Below are 22316 nucleotides of genomic sequence, written 5' to 3' on the forward strand. Positions count from 1 at the left end.
TTACAACTAAACAAATAATCACAAATTCTTCACTGGTTTCATAAAGAGAAACAAAAGATATAAATTAAATATGGCAGAATGGATTTCTAGTTTGACAATACTTCTGACTGCTGTTGATTGACTAAAAATATCAGCATCAGATTACCTGGATATTCTTACTAAAATCAGTCAGTATTTAGTTCTATTTATTGATCACTACATTCTCAGTATGAATGTTATTATACAGTGTTTGTACATGTTTATGACAATTCTGAAAAAGGTTTTTAAAAATTTCCATAAACTCTTTCGCCTGTGGCATTAGATCATTTTCAATCTCTATCTAAAATATACTACAGCCAGAATCAACTTTCAGATGTTGTTGGAAACATTGTTAATTTCAGTATGGTTGATAACGATATCCTTGTGTATGACTTTGCTGAGGTGCTTGCTGTTGATAACCCTAGAAAAGAGGGAGCAAGTTCAGTTTAAAAATGATCAACACACTATAAAGGTCATGTCCAGCTAACTGCTCATGAGAAACGTGCTTAAATTTTGCGTGGTTTAAACTTTCTTAGAAAAACCTCTATTTCCTATTCACCTTAAGCTGCAGCTACACAGACCATTTTTGTTGCCAATTCTCTATTTTTAGTGTATGCTATTGAGTGAGTTGTGTACACAAGTGTATTGCTTAACAAAGTAAAGTAATCTATTCTGTTGAATTCACTCAATAGACCTTTCCGCTTTTAACTTTCAAGCGCACAATACGTGATGGTAGTTGATTATCAAGATCAATTTGAGTTCAGAGCAAGAATCAGGAGCGATTTAGTTTAACAAAGAAGCAAAAGGAATCGTCAAGGTTTTCTTACAAACAAAATGGCTTCCAAGCAGAGCGATATTGCAACTCAAAGTTGCGTGATAATCAACTACCGTCATGCATTGCGCATTTGAAAACTAAATGGGGAAAGGTCTATTGCAATACACCAGGAGAAAAAAATCACCTGTGTGGCATAGGCTTGAAACTACAATAAACTGAAATTGTTTTAAATAATATGTAAACTGTCTCATTTTATGCCAAGACAGTCTAAAAGCAAACCACAATTATTGATTATTTATATGTATGGCATTTCTGATTTTCTGTTCTTGATGGAAAATGGGTACTTACCCCACCATAAGCACCACTGTTATAAGCACTGGTGTAGGCACTTGTATTTTGATAACCACCACTGGTACCATATGCACTACCATATCCCCCACCATATGAACTCTGAGGTCCTTGTTGACCATAGCTAAAAAATACAAAAAGATGATTAGCCATCAGATGACACAGAGGTAAAGAAGACTTAAAATTGTACAGAATAATTGCATCCTGTCCCTTACCGAAATGTGTCTTGATTTGGTGGAGCTGAATATCCTTGGTTCATATTGTAACCTTGGTAATAACTGAAATTTTAAAAAACCAAAAATATTAGATAAGGCCAGGTACTTTGAAACAACTTAATAAAAGAAAAGATGAAATCCTTAGTTACTTTTGGTTTTGATATCCACCACTATCCATGCCACCTCTACCTCGACGACCACCTCTCATCCCTCGATGTCCTAAAAAGTATTGAAGAATTAACACTGCTTCATATGAAAAGCATTTGTCAACCTTTGCACAGACTTTTCATTTACTAAATTCTTGTTTTTAACTTTTTACCTTTGTGATAGCAAGAATAATACAATCCAGTCCATTTGTTGTATGAAATAATTCGGTATTTAAAATTTTTTTAACGGAAAGTTGGGTTGAGAAAGGTTTTGGGAAAACAACTTTTCCACAGGAAAAATTGCCGGAGCATTGATTCAACTCCAATGATCCGTATCAGAAATGAACCTCATTTCTGTCACATATAATTCATGTTATACATCACCAATTTCGCTTTGAACTTCTGACGTCCATGCAACTGGGCGGGTTCATGTCAAATGCAGCATGCAAACAACGCAACAACATGCAAGGTTAGTCTTCAACATGCAGAGCCTGAGAACGGCATGCAGTACCATGAAATGATCCTTGGTTTGGTTGGGTGCTCATAGGCCCTCGTTTAGGCCTTGGCGTAGCATTGTTAACCTGTGTGGAGAAAATTACATTGAGCATGCAACATGCACTGGGTTCAACAACGGTCACCCAAACACATCACTTGAATAAACAAGCAAAGTTGTCCTTCAGTAGCCGCATATTACAGAAGAATTAGATAAAAAAAAGGCCAAGGATACTGTAAAACAGTATTAGGTTAAGCATTTGTTATGTTACAACTTCAAAAGAATGCCTTATTTGATCTAATTCTTTTACATCACTTGATCTCAGACAAGTCTTCCTACAAGCCTAATGCCACCATAAATATCGACGGGAATCCTAACACTAATCCTATCTTTATCCCATTACAATCATGATTATCCATCTCCGATCTTGATAGCTTTATCAAGCAATAGCCAGTTATATTACCTCTATTTTTCTTCCATCAATTACAGTCCCATTGAGATTGTCTCTTGCTTTCATTGCATCAGCTGCTTGAGTCATTGTCACAAATCCAAAGCCCTTGAAATGATTAATAGCAATTTTAGGGAAATACACCAAAATACTTATAATTTGGCCACCAATTTCCATATATAATCTCCCCAAAATGGAATTGATACAAAATAGGTATACTTAAGAATTTTTCCCACCTTTGATCCCCTTTCATTGTAGATTATTTCTGCTTCAAGAATTTCACCATATTTCTGTAAGGAAAAGTTGAAAGATTATTTCTAAGAAGACACATGTAAATTTAAAGGATATGCTGTTATAAAGTCACATATAAGTAATATTTTGATGTAGAGTCTGTTCCAAAGCTTACCCCAAACATGTCATGCAAGTCATTGTCACGTATCCTGAATGGTAGATTGGTTACATGGAGCCTCTTAAGGCCAACTGACACCTCTGTCGCTGGTGGTGTGGAAATGGTAGTGGTGGTTTCGGTACTTGGCTGATCAGCTGAACTGATTGGTGCTGGGTTTGGTAGCTGTGACTCTACCTCACTCATGATTGCTGGTTGATATAAAATTCAAAAGCAATATCTGTGGATAACAAAAGGAACGATAAATATTAATTCTGAGCCAATGTCTGTGGGTCTGCCATATTCTGACCGCTTTCTTTGCTGTTAAATTGAAAATATTCGGTCTAAAAGAATGAATAAAAATACCGCCTGCTTCGCTGAAAGATTTAATCAAGAGAGATAACGCGAGAACTGAAACATCTACATGAAATTTATCCGGCAAACTGGGTTACTTTAGTGACTGATCATGAAACACACCTCAAATTTAGCAAAGCAACTTCGTCATTTTTATAACGTTTTTGAAGTGTATGTTACTAAAAGTCAATCATGGTACGTTCTTTACCTTACTACGTTGAAGATAAATGTCCCCGATAACTTAAAAAAAGCTCTCAAAATAAAAAAATACAGCTTACAAATAGTGTCAAGTAGAAAATATTTGCAGTCAGTCCTCAGTCCTTCGACAACAAGGAATAAGAATTCACCCGATTCGCCCTGGTCGCACACGTTCGAACTTCGAAGCTTGGGAACCAGAGGCCGTTTGACGGGTAAAAAAAGTCACAGGTCAAGGTGGAAGCACTGAGCTATATATACAGTCTTGATGGTGATAAATGCAGTGGGTGAAGTTGAACCTCAGTAGGCAGTACAGTGGGGGCAGGTCACAGGTGGGAGAATCGTGGTCGCTCCAGTCACTTTGTGCTTTTAGACCATTGTTTATGGTCTGCGAAGGGTTAGCTTTTAGCTAAGGATAGCTTTTAGCTAAGGATGAAATAAAATTGTTTTAATTTGTGGAGGACAATGGGTTTTGCACAAATCCAGGTGGGCAGGCTCCCTATGACCACTACGTTACCATGCTGATCCACCACTTTGACAAGTTCCTGAATTCCAAACAAAAGCAGCTTAGTGGGAAAAATAAAAAATTTGATTCAGTCAGCATATCTCTTCGGGTCACATTCCAGTTATGTTTCCTTTATGAGATTATAAAAGAATGATTATTATAGCTCAGTGGATCTCCCAGGATCCCTTGCTGGCGATGTGATTTCCGGAGAAGAAGGAACTTAATGTTTTCAAAAGTTTCGTCGCAATATTGTGGCTACAATGCCTGGTTTAAAAATCTGCTGCGAGCCTTTGCCGCCGAAATCCAACCAGCCTGGCTTGCCGCGTAGCCTTTTATACAGTGGCAGTCGCTTTCAAGGGCAACAGAAGAGCAAGGGAAACAGTTACGACGTTGAAGTCGTTTTGCAGGTAGATGACATTTCACAGTAATATATAGCGGCAAACCTTACGATACGGGATATGAACTTTTGTGTCGTTCTTTGTACTGTAAATGTTTATACCACATGATTTTAATATCTTTTGTTCATCGGTTTTTTTTTTCTCCAAAAGCATGTCGACGAGGAAAATGCCTTCCTTTGCGGATATTTAAAAATTATAGGTTTAACAGAGGTAAGTTGGTGCAGGAGATATTTACTGTTTTGGAAAGTACCATTGCCCTAAATTCGTGGATAAAGATAATAAATAGAAATCCTAGAATTCATTAATAGGTTTATATTGTTAATATTTAGCCTAGTAGAGACTGTGGGTATATTTATAATATTTATAATAGTGAAATATCTCTTCTGGGATGGCATTGGTCATGTCCACACAGCCACACAGGACTTGACAATTTTTGCTGATTTAAGATGACTTCTGGCCTGGGGAAACCCAAAAGAAATCCAACAGGTTCTATGTATTCCCATGAGAACACATAGAACCTGTCGGGCATTTGTTCATTTCCATAGGAACAATTTCATCACCTTAAGTGTACTGTTTATGAAAGAATAACATTGGTTTTAACTCAGATATCCATTGGGTAATACTTGATCATGATGCAGAAATACATATTCACTTTGTGTGACCTTTTTCTCAAAACAGGAATATCCTTTGTTGACGACATATTTTGATGGTGAAATTATTTGTGATAAACATCCATTTCTTACGAGAAAATGGGTAGGTTCATATGAAGTAGCGTATTTGAAATTGTAATTCTGATGAGCATGAGCATGTGATGAGCATATTTTCACATTGAAAGTACTAAATTCTTGCAGGAAGCTGATGAGGAAGTTGACAGAAAACATTGGGTAAGAGAATGGTCTATTATGCAAAAGGTCCATTGTTCACATGTTTTTCCTTGAGAGGTCATTTTTTATGTCTGTAAATATTGCCATCTACACTTCAGTACCCAGATGCATTATAATAGATATTTTTACTGATTCATATACCTATGATTTCTCTAATCTAGGGAAAGTTCCCTCCATTTTATCAGTTTGCAAAACATTTTAACAGTGATAACTTTGACTACACACAACTAAATAATTTGGACTTCGCTTTTATGAGGTGGAAAGTAAGTGTTCCTTTAAGGCCAGTTGCTGCGATTGTACGTGCGATTTTCTTCTTGTGATGGATGTAAACTGATGTTCAAATAAATTGGCCAATCAGAGTTGTGTATTTCTGAGCTTAACTATGCAAAATATCTCTTGTTTATACAAACAGCCCCTTAGCATTTAGAACTAATACTGGTTCACATCTGTCAAAATAAGAAAATTGCACATAAAATCGCTCCAAAAATTGCAAGTGTAAACGAACAATGCAACATGTTTGCAAGTAGGAGCAATGGCCCAATGCGTACCAACAGTTGTATAACTAAAATGTCTCCATTCTGTTCAGGAACACTTTTTAGTCCCAGACCACACTATAAAGGATATCAATGGTGCCTCATTTGCTGGTTTTTACTATATATGTTTTCAAAAATCCACAGCAACAATGGAGGGTTATTACTATCACAAAACTTCAGAATGGTAAAGTTCTTCAACCTTATCTAAGAAAATATTCAACAAAGCACAAATGAAACTATATAGCTATAGGCATGACAATATGGCTAGGTGAAATATCCCATCAACAACAAGGTAAATGTAATAATCGACTTTTTGTTCTCTTGTAGGTATCAGACGTTAAATCTATATCATGTTCCAGACCACAGTCAATCTATTTTTGAGTTTAGATAACGACATCTGCAAAGATGACAACTGGTTTTATGACAACATTTTAAGATGCTAAATATGCTATAAATATATTATCCCTCAGTTCCCGTAATGTAATTCGACAGGTTGTGGATCTACAACTAGTCATAATGGTAGACAATATTTGTCAATATTATCAATCACGCTTGCAGTTCATGCAGTAGGCATTACTAGCTACAACAAATCGCAATATGGAAAGTTTTAGAACTTCATTTGTGATTTGTTTATTCTCAATTAGGAGTAGAGAAGCTTGTAATGTGTTCTTTGCAAACTGTTTTTTGCAATGTTAATAAAATTATATACACCGGATGTTGAATGTTCACCGAATTGTATGTTGACAAAGTGAACTCGTATCTCACAGTGCACATGTATCTCACAGTCAATTTTAATGTCAGATGGTTTCCACTTTACTAGAATAGTATAAACTGCCATTTAACAAGTTAATTTTAATGCTAGGTGGTTTTGTCATTAGTTTGAGAGTTAATGAGCTAATTAATGAGCCAATTATTTGCCAAGACAAATCATTTAAAATGATTGAATAATACCAGTAAAAACAAAAGATAACCTTTTTCAGATTTACACAGGGTTGATAGATCTGCTAAAAAATATTGCCGAAGACATTCATGCTAGCACAATTTTTTTCTTGTCCTTAGCTAATCTGGCAAACCATGGTCACAATATGATACCTATAATCAAAATTTCCACCAAAGTCTAGCTCATTTTCATCCAGCTATCTTTGGGCAGTGAATTTGATACAACTAAAAACAACTGAGTAGCTGTCACCTCAAGTTCAGACCTCAAAAACTTTATCAAATCATCTTCATTTCCAATGTATTTTGGAACATCAAGTTTTGAATCCAAATTATAGAAGCTCTCATCCACTTTTTGAATCGCAAGCCAGTGTCTGCGCTTTATGGGAATTTCTAAACCGAGGCATTTTGGTTTGTAAAACTTGTTGAGAACGATGCCATAGATATTGGTCAGATCCAGTGAGGTTAGATCACTATAGGTGAAAACGAAATAAGGGATGAATCCCTGCCGACAAATGGGGTTACAAGAATGCCGGTTAGCATCTCTTTTTATCTATTTAGCTGTTAAAATCTAGATTTACCTTTCAGATGCTGGATAAATAAAAAAATACTACCTGACCACTGTCTAATAGGCCACTGTCTAATAATCACTGAAAACACAAGATGCAAATGTTTGTTTGTTTCTTTAAAACTAATGAGCTGATTAAGGTTCCTTTCTGTGCTTGACGGCATTATGAGAAATGGCTCCTACCTAAATATCTTACACTTACATTCGCTTGTCAAACCATATAAATTCATAATCTTTGAGTTGCAATGCCACTGTCAAGACATTCACATCATAGTTTCCCAAACCAAACATGCTTTTGTGAGGATTGATAGTTGCATCAGGGTTCAACGAATAGCAAATGTCATCAAGTTCTTGTTTGGAAAATACTCTTTCTTGAAACAGGTTGTTTAACACATGTAATGCACAGAACTGGAGACTTTGACGTTCATGATACATCTCTGGGAATATGTTCGGCTGGCTGAAAATTAATAGAATGGATAATAAAGTTAATTATTAAGAAATTAAAATAAATACCAGTTGTATTGCAATACACCCTGGTTCACAGATTTTCTTACAGTGAATTTTATTGGTTTTAAACAATGCTAAAAAAACTAGAAATGGCAACAAAGTTTGAATTAAGAGCAAGTCTTGAAAATACACATACCTTACATATTCTTATTGAGTTTTCAAAGCAAAATGAAAATTATAATTGTCACATTCAGAAAAAGGTTATTTATGAGCAAATCACAAAATTTTGAGTAATATTATACAGGTAAATACTGTTTATTTATCACTGTTTTGAAACTAAATACTCATTAGAAGAATGCATTTTAATTTTGAAGACATTTTATAAACTTTCATTTTAAACTTTTGTTGCAAAAGTTTCCCGCAATATTTTGCGCGCGAAAGTTTCCCGCGATATTTTGCGCGCGAAACATATGGCGGGAATCCACGAATACCCCGCGAAATTTCGACGCGGTGGTGTAATCTTTCCTGGGACCAAGGACCAATATTTCATTATTCAAATGAAATGAAACAAACGATACAAGGCGGTGAAATTTAATTTTGTTTCATTTCTAGCGACAATATTGCATCAGATTGAACGCTAGTATAAAAAGAGTTGCCTTTGGAATCCCTTTACAGTATTGCGTAGAATAAACTGAAGAAGAATGTAGAATCTTTGGATAATTATTGCGAAAACGGCGCGATGTGGCCGACAGGTCAATGACAGTTGTAATATATTGTGTGGCGATTAATAAAAAACTAAGCATACGTGGCCCAATTTGAAGACACAAACGTTTGCTGAACCTAAAAAGGTAAGTAAAGGTTTATATTTCTACATTGTACCCGTTGTTTTTTCTGTGAAAATATATAAAATAAGTTTTTAAATTTATAAAATGAATTGTCCTTTTGAAATGCTTAGTATGTTTTTGCATTCCTTTGTCTATTTATCTGATATTTGCATTCTGTTGTGTAAATATCTTGCAGCTATGGAAACCGAAAGTTTGTTATTTTCGTTTTTTTTTATTTTGTATATATTTGTGTGTATCATTCCAGTGTTGCATAGAGAGCCCAGTGACCAAAACAGTCAGTGGCCTCTATATGTGAGTGGAGTATTGAAATATTTTGAATTTCTAGGAAAATGGCTGAGAGCAGGAATAGCCCTGTCTGCTTTGATGCAGACATAAATCTGTTTGCTCCTGTGGAAGAAGCAAATGGTGCCTGTAATGGTGCAACACATGATAATTTTACATTGCCCAGTGCAAAGGTTGGTACCAAATACAGGAACACAAGGTGCATAGGCACTTCCTAAATTCTAATTGATAAATTGAGACAAAACAATGTTCTTCTGCACTCCTAAAGTACATGGATGTGCACAAAAAAAATGAATGTGCTCAGCTACTATGATTTTCATAAAGTTGCTTCGTATTATGAAATGTGTGCTTCAAATGCCAAAATGCATGTTGTAGGGTATTATGGATTAAAGTGGGTTCTCCATATTTTTAGACATTGTTGATAAGCCCAAATGATGACGAGTATGACTTGTTGCTACGGCAACTACAGCAAAGGTTACAAGATGGAAATGGAGAAACTCTGTATGAAGTTGGTGTTGGAGGTTAGTAAAATAAAGCTGTGATTGTTTCATCGATGCTTCCAAAAAATGTTTTCATTGGAATTAATTTTCAAGTTAGAGAATAAGTAAAAAGTAGTAATAAGTAAAAAGTAAATAAATAAAAAATAGTAATATTATAGTCAGTCTTGTTCCTGGATTCCTATAGATGGAGATGCAAGTGGTTTGAGCAAGGAAGATCTTGCAGCATCAATTGCAACTCTAAAGAGTTTGACAGAGACATGCGGAGTTGAAATGTTCTCTCTGAGGGAGAAGACAACAACCTCAGGAAGAATGATTGCCGAGTATTTGCTGCGAAGGAAAGTTGAGGATGAAGATTTTATTGAAGTTCGGTAAGATGAGGAGTTGATGTTGGAATAGAGTTGCCAACTCTCTGTTCTGGGAATTATGTTTTGGAAAACATTCTGAGAATCATATTTTATGTTCTAGAAATTATATTTTTTCTGGGAATCATACTTTATGTTGTGGGAACCATAATAGGCAAACCCTGACTATTCAGAATGTGTACTTTTCAGTGTTGCTGTGGTGGGAAATGTGGATGCCGGAAAAAGTACTTTGCTAGGAGTGCTCACACACGGTGAACTGGACAATGGCAGAGGATTTGCCCGCCAGAAACTCTTCCGACACAAACACGAGATGGAGTCTGGTCGCACCAGTAGTGTTGGAAATGACATTTTGGGTTTTGACAGCCAAGGGAAAGTTATCAACAAATCAGAAGTACATGGTAAGGAATACAGGACTGTAAACCAGTTGGTGATTCAAATCATCTACACACATTCATGCCTGACACTTATTACTTCTAGGAAGCAATGTTGATTGGCAAAGAATCTGTCGAGAGTCCTCCAAAGTGATCACATTCATCGACTTGGCAGGACATGAGAAGTACCTGAAAACAACAATCTTTGGAATGACTGGCCATGCTCCAGATTTTGCAATGTTGATGGTGGGTGAAAATTATCTTTTGGGTAGTCTTTAGAAAGTATTCATTCATTTGAAATGTCAACAAGCATTGTTTTTTCTTTAGATTGGTGCAAATGCTGGCATTATTGGGATGACCAAAGGTATTAGGCACAAAAAGATAAAATATTTACATTGTATAGTGGTTTCTTTAAATTCAAAAAAACCGTATTTCTCCAACTATTATATTTCAATACCTCACAACCATATCTTGTTTCAGAGCACCTTGGTCTGGCATTGGCTCTTAATGTTCCAGTATTTGTTGTCGTGACGAAGATAGACATGTGTCCGCCAAATGTGCTTCAAGACACATTAAAATTGCTTTCAAGAGTCCTCAAATCACCTGGATGTCGCAAAATACCAATGACGATCCAAAACACAGATGATGTGGTTGTCTCTGCCACCAACTTCGTCTCGGAAAGGTAAGACTGTGAAATGTCAATGCATTGGACAAGGTGTGCCCTAAGCAATCTGCCACTGTTAAGCCAAATATACTGTAATACAGCTGTTACCAGCAATTTTCTTGGTTCCGTTCTGACAAATGCCACCTGGTTCTTAGGGTGTGTCCAATATTCCAAGTTTCCAACGTTTCTGGTGAAAACCTGGACTTGTTGAAAATGTTTTTGAATCTTCTCTCATCCGGAGGAAACTACAGTGAAAGTGAACCCGCTGAATTCCAAGTTGACGAAACTTACTCTGTGCCGGTATGTACCATTAAATCATCATTGATCAATTAATCTATTGATGATGATCAATCAATGATCATGGTCAATGATCATGTTCAAACATTCTTTCTTTCAAGTCATTGCGTACAGATCATTTGGAAATGAATTAAAATTTCAATCTTTGTTTCAGGGAGTCGGAACGGTAATTTCAGGGACATGTCTCCAAGGAATTATTCGTTTAAACGACGTTTTGTTGTTGGGTCCAGACTCACTTGGGCAGTTTGCTCCGGTCACTATCAAAGGTATTCATCGTAAACGAATGCCTGTTCGTGAAGTTCGAGGCGGGCAGACCTGCTCTTTCGCTTTGAAGAAGGTAGGTTTGGGAAACAGCCAAATTTGAACAGGTTAATTTGTTAGAATTGACTTGGTAATGTGGTAGTCAATGCCGAATCAGACACAGAGATATTGCTTCATCTGTTTCAGATCAAACGCAACCAGATTCGTAAAGGAATGTTCTTGGTAGACGAACGTCTGAAACCAACAGCTTGCTGGGAGTTCGAGGGAGAGATTCTTGTCCTCCACCATCCAACAACCATCAGTCCAAAATACCAAGCAATGGGTAAGTTCTGTACAAATGATTCGTGGAAATTAGCCATGGTAAGATGGTGGACATCATAATGCTCAACTTTGGAGATAATGTCGCAGAAAAGAAATCCATAATTCGTATTCAGTTATTAATAAACAATTAGGGCATGCATAACATTTTTCAAAACTTGGCTCCACCATACGCGATAAACATTTAAACGAATGGATAACCATGTAGCGCTATCCAAGCCACCGTTGAGAATCAAGCACATGATCTTTTTTCCCCTAGTTCATTGTGGAAGTATTCGGCAAACGGCAACCATTCTGAACATGAATAAAGAACATCTACGAACAGGCGACAAAGCGTTGGTACATTTCCAATTCATCAAGCAGCCTGAATTTCTGAAACCTGGCACAAGGATGGTGTTCCGTGAAGGAAGAACGAAAGCTGTTGGTACCATCGTGAACATTTCTCCAAATCCTCCACCAAAACCAGCCGTCGCGAAGTTGAAACCGCGAGTACATCATAATAAACATCGTTACGGGAAAAAGAAAACAAGGACTACACCGACTGAACCAAAAGCCGAAACGCAAAAAGGGTGAAACTGTGTAACTCCAAGAAAAAGCTCACAAGCTTACATCGCATATTAAGATGTGCCCAGGCGCATGCACAACTAGGTTTAAATTTTTACGGCTAAACATAAATATCTCTGAAAGTTGAGGTTCTTTTAATCGTAGACTTCTTAACCGAATCGTTTTAAAACTTGAAGACGCTAAAAAGCATAGAACTAACTTTTCTTTTAGAGAGTAGCGAGTTTAAGATGAACCAAATTTTCGACGCAGACGTGACATGAAAATTTCCACTAGTGCGAGGAAACCAGTAATGATTTGTTTTACATACGGCTCTGACTTTGTTTATCAAAGAGTCTATAATTTTGGAAAATTCGAGCAGTATTACTTCACGTCCGTGTCGTAGATTCGTACATCTTAAACTCACTAGTATTGTATGCACGAGGATTGGTTTTAAAGACAACTCTTTAATCATTTAAATTCTTATTTATTAATCGCTTGGTACTAAAACAACTTTTTATCTTACAAGGCAAATAACCAGACGTGTGTTAACGTATTGAAATTATATATTACCCGATCACTTTGTCTAAGCCTTAGCCACGTTGCACGGGGCGGGGGCTGCGTTCAGGTGATTCCAAGACAACCCGGTTTCTAAATTAACCTTTTTTTGCATAAAAACATTCAGACGAGGTGCTTTTTGGAAATCATCTCCAATCTACATTATGCATATTTATAAACTAAAACAGATGTTGGTCGGAACTCAAAAATAACTGCTTAAAATGAATCGAGGTGGTTGTGAGGGACGATTTCTTATTGGGTTGGATATCCCGAAGTAAAACCTGGTTGTTGATAGTTCTGTTGTTGGTAACCGGTGCTCTGTTGCTGGTAACCACCAGTAGTGGATGTCGTCTGTGGTTGTTGCTGGTAGTTGGCATAGCCTTGGTAACCTTGCTGCTGGTAGGTATTCTGTTGCTGCTGGTAGTTGTTCTGTTGTTGGGTGGTTTGCTGTTGGTATCCACCACCACTTCCGCCAGAGGAGTAGGACTTCTGACTGCTGCCACCATAACCATTTTGACCACCACTTTTATAACTACCACCTCCCCCACCGCCACTCTTATTGTAACCACCACTCTTATACCCACCCCCTCCAGAAGAACCTTTGTAGCCTCCACCACCTGAAGACTTGTCTGCATTTCTGTATCGACTTCGCGCTGAAATAAAAACCACACACATTTACCATCGAGATTTCCGATTCCACAACAATGTTATCACGATTTCCTCCGTAGTAAAAAAAATTTCGGATTTTCAACTCAATTCGAAACAAAGGTTCTGGCTAGCGACAATAATACATGTCTTGACTAAATACCATTTCCCGTTGGACAATAAGATTAAACAGTCAACGTGTTTACATTCAAAAGAAAATATGAAAATATTTTGCCAGCGAACCATTTCTCTACTGGAAATTCAGACTAAGGCTCGAACGATGAAAGAAATACTTTTCTAGTTCTACTTACATCGTCCACCAAAACTTCCAGCCATGTGTACGAGTTCCATCAGTTTGCTGCTGACTTGTTGGTTTGCTTCTTGCAACACATTCACAAGATCCTTCGCCTGTTTAGCGTTTGCTTGGGTGAAGAAAGTGTACGCGGTTCCGTGTCTATCCGAACGAGCTGTCCTACCAATACGATGGATGTAGTCCTCGCTTGACGAAGGATAATCGACGTTGATGACAAACTTGATATCGCTCACATCTAGAAAGAAGACAATGTCGTATTACACACGCAAGCCATTGCCTAAGGTTTAGTGAACTCACCTTTAAATTTCAAAATTCAATGCAAATACAATCCTCAGGATAGTTAAAATATACCAAAACACTCAAGATTGTCGATAATGTAAATATTACCGATATTTTTTAGAGAAACACGCGTGACTTACAGCCACTTTTCCAGACATCACTTACGTTTACCTCTCAAGGGAGTGAATAGATTTTAAAGACGTTGGACAAACGAATCCTTTCATCACCGTTATTTTCGCGAGGTCATGATTGGTGAAGTTTTGGGCAAGAGTTGAGCTGCGAGCTTATCTATGCATGACATAAACTTATCAAACCGATCTTTGGTGCTCTCATTCAGGTTTCAGAGTTCCCAAAGTTAAGTGGCGATGAAAATATAATTTCAAGTAGAACTTTTGGTTTACGGTATTTTAAATGCTGGCGACCCATCACGAGACCACCAAAAACTCTGTTTGAGAAGCTCACGTTTTCTGGATGGACTAGCAGGAGATTTTGGTGGAGGATACAACTCGTTCGGGTTGACAGGCACAACAAAATGCAGAATTTTCTTCTATTATTATCGGGAATATTTATGTGGGAAAACAGAATACTAAAGTTTTGATCATGTAAAACATTAAGAATATCCAGCCTACTGTAAATTTTTAGATAAAAAACAAAGCTTATACATAGAATAAAATCTCAAAAGTTTCTAATATATGTAATGAAAAATCCTATTTTTTCACAAGAACTTGTTGAATTTACATAGGACAAAATACTCTGGTCAAAACATTAGTATTTTGTCAGCCCAGTCAGTACTTCACAACTCTTGCAAATACTTCACATGAAATCACAACCAGTAGTTTTTTTTAACAGGAGAAAGATCTATTATAATCCTTCCCCATTGCTCACCGGTTAGATATATGAATGAAACTTCAATTTTGCAACTTTGTTTACGGACCGTCACTCCCCGTCGTGGCTTACTCAAGTGTGATGTCATGGCGCCAACAACACAGTCTTTCACAAGCAGGCATTCAGGGTCAGGTCGCAAGCATCTTGCTGACCCCTACAACACTACTTTGAAACACAGTGATACAAGTTAGTATGTGCTTATTATGCTATGTTCAACAGGGGCATATATGGCTGAAGCAGACTAACACACAGAAGAGAAACACACACACAACTAGACTTCAATGTACGTAAGAGCAGAAAAATCAACACACATGTCTTAATTTTTAAGGTTAAAGAACAGGATAGAATTTCCTTAAAACTTACCTAGACCACGGGAGGCAACATCTGTCGCTATTAGAATTGGTGCATTACCAGAACGAAATTCTAGTAAAAAAAATTAAACAATAATTCAATGAGAACTTCTATATTGTAGAATTTTGCTAGAAGGATTTTGCTACAAATCAAGGGGGAGGGGAATACAAATTGGGGGGGGGATATAAATTGAGGAGACAGGGGATACAATTTTCTTCAAAACTTTTTTACACATATGACGTTTTTCAAACATATGAGAACAGCATGCAAATAAATTTTGGAAATCCTGTTGACTTGTAAGAGAGTCAACTAAAAATGATTAAGCAGTCGAATGGAAGATTTGCCAAAAATAATTACCATTTAACACCCAGTCTCGTTCAGGTTGTGATTTGTCACCATGAATGCACATACAAGGCCATCTAAAAGATGAAAACAAATCTGTAAAACATCTTAGGAAACAAGAACACAACTCAGTGCAGATGCATTTTGAGGCTTCAGTAACGAGGAATTCACAATATTGTCGGCAGTGATACTAAGACAAATGGAATCATCATCAGCTTTTGTTATAAAGCAAAAAACTTTTTCAAACACACACCCTTCGCGACGAAGACTTCTGGTAAGATCATCTGCCTTTCGCTTTGTTTCGGTAAATATTAATGTCTATAACAAAATATTTTAGATGTCAAATTTCAAGCACAGCACAGCTTTGTAATGAAATGCCAAATTAATGGAAAACTTTTCATTTGTGCTGGCTACCAACCTTATTTTCCTTCTCTCCCATAATCTCCTCTAAAAGTTTTGCAAGCCTAAAATGGTTAAACAGTAAAAAGTTCTGTCATGTATAAAGTTTGTAACATTTAATGCCTGACAACCAATCAATACACAATACCATCATGGGTATTTAATGAAAGCAGGTTCTTAACTTTCTATAATATAACATTTGACATACTTTCCAGCCTTTTCAAATTCTTGACAGACATCAACAATTTGTAGGATATTATGGTTCGCATGAAGTTGCAAGGATCCAATGTTGACCTGGATGTAGTCGTTGAGAAAATCCCTCGCTAAACTTTGTACTTCCTTCGGCCATGTTGCGCTCCACATCAGTACTTGGCGATCTGGTCGAATCTGTTCTATGATGGTTCTAATTTGAGGCTCAAAGCCCATGTCCAACATTCGGTCTGCTTCATCAAGAACAAGGTATGTGCACCGTCGGAGGTTTGTCTTACGTGCTTCAAGCATGTCTATGAGACGTCCAGGTGTTGCAACGACGATTTCACTTCCTGAAAGAAAAGAGAACTTGAAGAGCCCTTTCTCCAATTAAGCACAACAGGAAGCAGAACACAAGTTTTGTAGAATTTGGGATGCTGGTGTATAGTATACATTACCTCTCTCTAACTCTCTTATTTGAGGTCCTTTTGGAGCGCCGCCGTAGATGCAAGATGTACGGACTTTGCATGTTCTGCCAAATTGCTGGGCGACTCCCTGCACTTGTTGGGCTAATTCTCTTGTTGGACAAAGAACGAGAACTATAGGACCATCGCCATGTTGCAGTAAAGGTTGGTGATTGATATGAATGATCCCTGGTATAATGAACTATACGGAAAAAAATGTGGAACATCAAAAAAATTGCAATAGCAATGGTAATTCTTCAATTATGTTGTTTTTTTATATAATGCATAAAAATATTTACCGAGATGGTTTTTCCCGAACCAGTTTGAGCAATGCCTACAACATCTCGTCCAGACATAGCCATTGGCCAGCCCTGAAAAATATTAGCAATTGTCAAAAGCATTTCAGGAAACACAATATTATGCAAACAGCAAGAACATGTTTGAGTGATTTTCTTACTTGTGCTTGTATGGGAGTTGGCTCAACAAAACCCATTCTTGTCAGTTCACCAGTTATGTAATCTAAATAGATAATATTCATTAACTATATGTTGAAAATTCAGAAAAAAAAACCATTTAATTAAAAAATAGAATCTTAATATTCCTTCACCAGTTGCTGTTCATGTTAGCTATAGTGATATTTAATAGTATTCAACAATGGTGAAAGGATTTGATCTTGGTCTCAAAAACTATGATCATTTCCATCTTTCCAAATCTATAGACCAATTGCGAAACTTAGTAACCGCGCCTTCGCTCAACATGGAAACGAGGCTTATTATGCAAAAAACAATATTTGTATTTTTTGCAGTACAAAGCTATTCGCCGAGTTATATGCCGTTTTTCGCCTTTGTTTTACATATTTTTCGATATCTTTCAGCTTGGTTTCATCGTTGTTATCATAGTTTTCAGGTCAGGAAGTTTTGCCTTTCAATTGAGGCGTTTTTGTGGTGTTTTCATTAATCTTTTCGGCTGCTTTCGTCGGGGAAATATAGAAAAGGCCGACACAAACTCAGGTAAAAGTTTAGTTTTTCCAAACTATTTCGTCTCAAGTTTTGAAAATGTATTTCATTTTTCTCCCTCTTATTTGTGCAAAATTTGGCGATATATATTTGGTGCAAAATCTATGTTTTTTATGTCAAAAATTATTGAAAAGTCACGATCGAACAAACCACCATGTTCACACTTCTCATCTAAAATTTTTTTATACCAATTTTATCGATCGATAAGATGTAATTTGACAGCAATTTTTCATTTCAGCAAAAAAAAATAGTAGAAATCTCTTGACAAAAACTATAAGAGATAAAATAAGCATGTTTTATGTTTGTTTTCCCTGTGTATATAGACTACAGAGTACAGTACATGTGATGTGATGCCGACTGAAAAGCAAAATAACTCTTCAACTTGGCACACATGCATGACATGGATAGTAAAATACTTATAACCAAAACATAATATCATTGTCTATTTTGAATTGCCATTTGAATATTCCTTTCCCGGCAATAACATACTATAAAGGTAGCCACAATGCGAGCTGCAGCGTTTTTTAAGATACACCTTTACATGATGGCAAAGCCGAAAGCGAAAAATATTTAAACCGGAGTTCGCAAGTGTTTTTCCGTTTACGATGGTGAACGGGATCCTTTCCTTTTCAAGTATTCCTGGTTAACCCTTATTAAACATCTATTGCATGGTAGTAGATAGAAAGAATAGTGTTTTGTACTAACAAAAATGCGGTAGAATTCAGATGCAAACTCAGATGCATTCGAATTTGACTTTTATAAAATTCGGCCTTCAGGCCGGCATGCAAGCTATGCATCGTCTGTACTTTATTAAAACGAAAATAAACAAAAACATTTCAGTCAGTTACTTTTGACCATTTTAACAGTATTACTGTGGTATAAAGAAAAAAAATACAGTGATATTTGTGAATAAATTTGAATAAATGAAGCCATTTCAGTCATCAGGTTTGAAAATTATATAATCTGACTGTCACTTTTCAATAATTTTTGACATAAAAAACATAGATTTTGCACCAAATATATATCGCCAAATTTTGCACAAATAAGAGGGAGAAAAATGAAATACATTTTCAAAACTTGAGACGAAATAGTTTGGAAAAACTAACTTTTTACCTGAGTTTGTGTCGGCCTTTTCCATACTTCCCCGACGAAAGCAGCCGAAAAGATTAATGAAAATACCACAAAAACGCCTCAATTGAAAGGCAAAACTTCCTAACCTGAAAACTATGATAACAACGATGAAACCAAGCTGAAAGGTATCGAAAAATATGTAAAACAAAGGCGAAAAACGGCATATAACTCGGCGAATAGCTTTGTACTACAAAAAATACAAATATTGTTTTTTGCATAATAAGCCTCGTTTCCATGTTGCACGAAGGCGCGGTCACTAAGTTTCGCAATTGGTCTATAAATCATGTGTAAACCAGCAATGTCTTCTGTTATACCTGGGAATAACATTTCACTGAAGTTCTTAACAGGTCTTGGCACCCCCCTGCCAGAAAGCGTCATTTCTTTTGACTTCCGATACTCTTCAACCTCAGCTTGGCTCAAATTTTGCACATTGGGATGTTCTTTATAGAAATTCTTTTCAAATTTTGGCATGTTATTTAGGTCCCATTTTGGTTTCCTTAGATTAGCACCAGGTTGGCTGAACTTGTCTTTTTTCCCACCATAACCACCACCTCCACCATAGCCTCCATAACTTCCACCACCGCTGCCATAACCACCACTTCCGCTACCATAACCACCACCACCACTTCTACTACCCCCACCATAACTGCTACCTCCACTACGACCACCTCCACCAAACCTAAAAACAAAACAACATTGTTGAGGGTGATTTGAAGAAGTTTAGAACCTAGGCCAGCCCAAACCGGCTGTAGCTCCCCCATCCGAATTACAAATTTTAGCTTTTTCTTGTAGTTTGAAGTTTGAACAGGCAGAACAGCATAACTTCGTATGTCAAATTTTAATTCGTTCATTTTAAAAAGTTGAAAGAGACGCCGTTTAGAACCATCTGTGAATGCCCTCTACTAGAAATATCATAATCTTCAAAGTGACATTTTAGAAAAAAACCCGCGTTGCGATAAAACCTTGCGTTTATATTTTATAATTATGGTGTCTCCTTTCTTCACTAGACAAGTTCAGAGAAAATCTCTTTGGAAAATATACTTTACTCTAAATTTCCCCGTTTTTGAAGACCACTGAAGAAACATAGGTATCAAAGGAACCAATAAGCCAAGCTATGATACTATTTACAGCATAAACAGCACAAATTTTCATCGAGAAAAAGTATACATTGAGTACTGCAGTGACCGGCGCCAAAAACATGTGGTTTTTAGGCGATATTGAGTAAGTCATTAGACGATTACTTTACCCTTTCCTATCCGACCGGGCCGACGAATCGTAACCTCTGTCTCTTCCAAAACGACTCATACTTCTTGCTAGCTGCGTGAAGGACGTTGTTGGATTAAAAACTGTCTTTTTTAAGGCAGAAAAGCTCAGTAATCGGCAAGTCATCGACAAGCAGACCAGTCTTTCCGCGAGAGAAAGACGAAAGAATTATAAATGCCATTACAACCTGCTGACGTCATCCGTTTCCGGCCTTCCCATTGGTTGAGATGCGCATTACGTATCTCGTGAGTTCTAACGATGAGCTCTTGTTTTAACTGGAATGATATCGATGCTGAGTCAGCATTGATATTTACTTTAAATCCGTCTATGAGTCAGGTCATTTTTTTCCCATCAGGGGAAATGTGACATTTTTTCTATTATTAATAAGACAAACACTGCATTGATGAATATAAATACTAATGTTTTATTGTTGGTTTAATATACAATATTTCAGTAGGAAATCAAGTAATTTTGTATAATTGATGTCTAATCGAGATAAAATTATTAAGGAGTTTTTCAAAATCTGAATGTCAGGCGACGGCATGATTCAGTTCTGATAGAGGACCTTCCAGATATTTTGCCAATGCTAATGTCTGAAACAAAAACACAATATGTCATTGAAATCACTGCAAGAAATTTCAAATGCAACCTTCTTAGACCTAAGCAAAGCTATAACATTCTTACTTTTGTCTTTAAAAGCCCAAGGCCAACAGATTTCTTTGAATGAAGGCATAACAGGAGATCAGAAATACTTGTTATTGCAACCTTTCCATCCTAAAAACATGTCAAATAATTTAGTTTTTCTTTCTTGAAAAACACAATAAACAACAATTATAATAAAGCATCTTACATCACAGTCCATAAGGACAAAATTCAAGGTCTCTGTATGAAAACTTTGTTTGATATTTGAATGATAAGCACACCAGATACTTGATGCTATGGCTGCCGTAACTCTTGCCTCTTTATCCCCTGAACCAGCAAATGCCAACAGGGAACCGTTGCTTTTCAAAAGACTAGAAAACAAACAAGTTATGTGGTGTTGATATACGAAGAGCAAAGATTTAGTATCCAATTTAAATTATTTTTGTTTAAATACAAGTTTAGAGTTGTATCTGAGGCTCTAGTAATCTCAGACACATGTCATTTTTAAAATTCAGCAAATATAGATTCTAATATCTCATTTGGCTGGTGCTTTTCCCTAGGACATTGTCAGAAGCTAGCCCATACTTCCCTTAAAAAAACTCTGACAGAGATACATCTCCACATTTGGATGTCATTATTAGCCTGGGAGCATCATTCTCAACTATTACAAGTGAATATAGTTATTATAGTCCTTAGACCCTGATTTACAATTGCCATGGAGGTGCTGGAAGCCTGGAAGTATTTTGCCTATTGACATTGTCATGTGACATCTGAGATTTATACATTTAATTGATTTAAAAACACTATTGTAACATCTTACAGTTTATTTTAGGCATATAATCATAGACATACTATCAAATATTCTCATTAAATTTTACATCAAAGTCTGACTTCACAAAACCTGTGTCAAAATTAAACGAAAATAGAAAATGTCCTTACATACATACATAGTACTCATAATGCCTCCAGTAGTTTCCTGAGCAAGTAACTCGGTCAAGACTCTTGGTTTCAACATGTCGTCTAGTTCCACAAATTTGGGGCCAGTGTTGCTAATAACTGAACCAATGATGGCCAAAATTCAAGAATTAACACAAATATTTGAACATATCAGAAGCTCAAAAAGCCCCAAATCTTTTCAAAGCTTCTTCGCGAGAACACTGGGAACGAGGGTCAGAGGTCAGAGGGAAGCTTTTTTCTCGCTTTTTTATGGTTGGAATGGCAGGGACGGTTAACCATAGTTTTTTCAGTTTGCGACAATGTAATTTCCTCTTCTCAGTGCTTCTCAGCGTTTTCCGGTCATATTCGACCATGGTCGAGTATACCCGGTTTTCCAGTCATATTCGACCATGGTCGAGTATACCATTTTCTGGCATATTCGACCATGGTTGAGTCGGCTGGAAAACGGCGTATTCGAAAATGGTCGAGTCCGCTGGAAAACGGCATTTTCGACCATGGTCGAGTATACCGTTTTCCGGCATATTCGACCATGGTCGAGTATACAGTTTTTCGGTCACATTCGACCATGGTCGTTTTTCGGCATATTCGACCTTGTCAAGTATACCATTTTCCGGCGTATACCATTTTCTTGTTTACTGGTCAAATGCTTGTCCTATGTAAAGTTGGAGGCATGTTTCGTGCTCATATATAAACATTCAAAAATATAACAATGCTTTGGTTATGATGTGAAATATTTTGATATGGATAACCACGCTGTTTTAATGGTGAAATGCTTGTCCTATGTAAAGTTTCCA

The 22316-nt window shown here is 36.8% G+C and overlaps 6 protein-coding genes across 6 annotated transcripts; 2 read left to right on the plus strand and 4 right to left on the minus strand.

The window, feature by feature from the left end:
- Positions 1 to 61: 61 nt before the first annotated feature.
- Positions 62 to 3529, minus strand: LOC114519572 (RNA binding protein fox-1 homolog 3-like). The gene is made up of 9 exons (XM_028539725.1): positions 3391 to 3529; positions 2850 to 3069; positions 2680 to 2733; positions 2459 to 2551; positions 2014 to 2083; positions 1506 to 1575; positions 1357 to 1419; positions 1142 to 1265; positions 62 to 439 (listed from the first exon to the last, which is right to left on the minus strand). Exons 2-9 carry the CDS (start codon positions 3033 to 3035, stop codon positions 377 to 379), a joined length of 723 nt encoding a protein of 240 aa, XP_028395526.1. The 5' UTR covers positions 3036 to 3069; positions 3391 to 3529; the 3' UTR covers positions 62 to 376.
- A 123-nt stretch (positions 3530 to 3652) lies between these two features.
- Positions 3653 to 6116, plus strand: LOC114519585 (glucose-induced degradation protein 4 homolog). The gene is made up of 7 exons (XM_028539735.1): positions 3653 to 4289; positions 4431 to 4490; positions 4959 to 5033; positions 5132 to 5164; positions 5326 to 5427; positions 5751 to 5881; positions 6025 to 6116. Exons 1-7 carry the CDS (start codon positions 4143 to 4145, stop codon positions 6086 to 6088), a joined length of 612 nt encoding a protein of 203 aa, XP_028395536.1. The 5' UTR covers positions 3653 to 4142; the 3' UTR covers positions 6089 to 6116.
- Positions 6117 to 6641: 525 nt separating this feature from the next.
- LOC114519586 (josephin-2-like) lies at positions 6642 to 8056 on the minus strand. Its single transcript, XM_028539736.1, has 3 exons — positions 7845 to 8056; positions 7404 to 7658; positions 6642 to 7106 (listed from the first exon to the last, which is right to left on the minus strand). The coding sequence occupies exons 2-3, from the start codon at positions 7634 to 7636 to the stop codon at positions 6815 to 6817; spliced, it is 525 nt and encodes a 174-aa protein (XP_028395537.1). The 5' UTR covers positions 7637 to 7658; positions 7845 to 8056; the 3' UTR covers positions 6642 to 6814.
- A 157-nt stretch (positions 8057 to 8213) lies between these two features.
- On the plus strand, positions 8214 to 12668 carry LOC114519247 (GTP-binding protein 1-like). The gene is made up of 12 exons (XM_028539347.1): positions 8214 to 8496; positions 8819 to 8948; positions 9188 to 9296; positions 9460 to 9643; positions 9827 to 10035; positions 10115 to 10254; positions 10336 to 10372; positions 10489 to 10690; positions 10828 to 10972; positions 11124 to 11306; positions 11417 to 11552; positions 11808 to 12668. Exons 2-12 carry the CDS (start codon positions 8823 to 8825, stop codon positions 12119 to 12121), a joined length of 1785 nt encoding a protein of 594 aa, XP_028395148.1. The 5' UTR covers positions 8214 to 8496; positions 8819 to 8822; the 3' UTR covers positions 12122 to 12668.
- An 82-nt stretch (positions 12669 to 12750) lies between these two features.
- LOC114519246 (ATP-dependent RNA helicase dbp2-like) lies at positions 12751 to 20084 on the minus strand. Its single transcript, XM_028539346.1, has 12 exons — positions 19907 to 20084; positions 18975 to 19339; positions 16971 to 17032; positions 16813 to 16884; positions 16508 to 16715; positions 16069 to 16402; positions 15880 to 15925; positions 15715 to 15779; positions 15477 to 15538; positions 15132 to 15191; positions 13603 to 13839; positions 12751 to 13299 (listed from the first exon to the last, which is right to left on the minus strand). The coding sequence occupies exons 1-12, from the start codon at positions 20047 to 20049 to the stop codon at positions 12899 to 12901; spliced, it is 2055 nt and encodes a 684-aa protein (XP_028395147.1). The 5' UTR covers positions 20050 to 20084; the 3' UTR covers positions 12751 to 12898.
- Positions 20085 to 20347: 263 nt separating this feature from the next.
- On the minus strand, positions 20348 to 21719 carry LOC114519564 (ragulator complex protein LAMTOR2-like). The gene is made up of 4 exons (XM_028539714.1): positions 21513 to 21719; positions 20774 to 20936; positions 20608 to 20697; positions 20348 to 20516 (listed from the first exon to the last, which is right to left on the minus strand). Exons 1-4 carry the CDS (start codon positions 21578 to 21580, stop codon positions 20454 to 20456), a joined length of 384 nt encoding a protein of 127 aa, XP_028395515.1. The 5' UTR covers positions 21581 to 21719; the 3' UTR covers positions 20348 to 20453.
- Positions 21720 to 22316: the final 597 nt, after the last annotated feature.

Source organism: Dendronephthya gigantea, unplaced genomic scaffold (genome assembly GCF_004324835.1).
Source record: "Dendronephthya gigantea isolate DGI-Jeju-01 unplaced genomic scaffold, DenGig_1.0 000013F, whole genome shotgun sequence".
NCBI classification, from domain to species: Eukaryota; Metazoa; Cnidaria; class Anthozoa; order Malacalcyonacea; family Nephtheidae; genus Dendronephthya; species Dendronephthya gigantea.

Bases quoted from the DNA above. Each gene is read 5' to 3' on its own strand.
- LOC114519247 (XM_028539347.1), top strand. From the start codon at position 8,823: ATGGCTGAGAGCAGGAATAGCCCTGTCTGCTTTGATGCAGACATAAAT. The intron at 9,297-9,459 runs GTTAGTAAAATA...GGATTCCTATAG, and splicing joins GTATGAAGTTGGTGTTGGAG to ATGGAGATGCAAGTGGTTTG. The intron at 10,036-10,114 runs GTAAGGAATACA...TATTACTTCTAG, and splicing joins CAACAAATCAGAAGTACATG to GAAGCAATGTTGATTGGCAA.
- LOC114519246 (XM_028539346.1), bottom strand. From the start codon at position 20,049: ATGACTTGCCGATTACTGAGCTTTTCTGCCTTAAAAAAGACAGTTTTT. The intron at 15,192-15,476 runs GTAATTATTTTT...TTTTTTTACTAG, and splicing joins ACGAGACTGGGTGTTAAATG to AATTTCGTTCTGGTAATGCA. The intron at 13,840-15,131 runs GTAAGTTTTAAG...TCTTCTTTCTAG, and splicing joins TGTTGCCTCCCGTGGTCTAG to ATGTGAGCGATATCAAGTTT.
- LOC114519564 (XM_028539714.1), bottom strand. From the start codon at position 21,580: ATGTTGAAACCAAGAGTCTTGACCGAGTTACTTGCTCAGGAAACTACT. The intron at 20,937-21,512 runs GTATGTATGTAA...TTTGTTTTCTAG, and splicing joins GGAGGCATTATGAGTACTAT to TCTTTTGAAAAGCAACGGTT. The intron at 20,698-20,773 runs GTAAGATGCTTT...ACATGTTTTTAG, and splicing joins TTGTCCTTATGGACTGTGAT to GATGGAAAGGTTGCAATAAC.
- LOC114519585 (XM_028539735.1), top strand. From the start codon at position 4,143: ATGCCTGGTTTAAAAATCTGCTGCGAGCCTTTGCCGCCGAAATCCAAC. The intron at 5,165-5,325 runs GTAAGAGAATGG...TCTCTAATCTAG, and splicing joins AAGTTGACAGAAAACATTGG to GGAAAGTTCCCTCCATTTTA. The intron at 5,882-6,024 runs GTAAAGTTCTTC...GTTCTCTTGTAG, and splicing joins TATCACAAAACTTCAGAATG to GTATCAGACGTTAAATCTAT.
- LOC114519586 (XM_028539736.1), bottom strand. From the start codon at position 7,636: ATGTATCATGAACGTCAAAGTCTCCAGTTCTGTGCATTACATGTGTTA. The intron at 7,107-7,403 runs GTAAGTGTAAGA...TTTCACCTATAG, and splicing joins ATATGGTTTGACAAGCGAAT to TGATCTAACCTCACTGGATC.
- LOC114519572 (XM_028539725.1), bottom strand. From the start codon at position 3,035: ATGAGTGAGGTAGAGTCACAGCTACCAAACCCAGCACCAATCAGTTCA. The intron at 1,420-1,505 runs GTAACTAAGGAT...TTAAAATTTCAG, and splicing joins GGTGGATATCAAAACCAAAA to TTATTACCAAGGTTACAATA. The intron at 440-1,141 runs GTAAGTACCCAT...CCTCTTTTCTAG, and splicing joins ACAGTGGTGCTTATGGTGGG to GGTTATCAACAGCAAGCACC.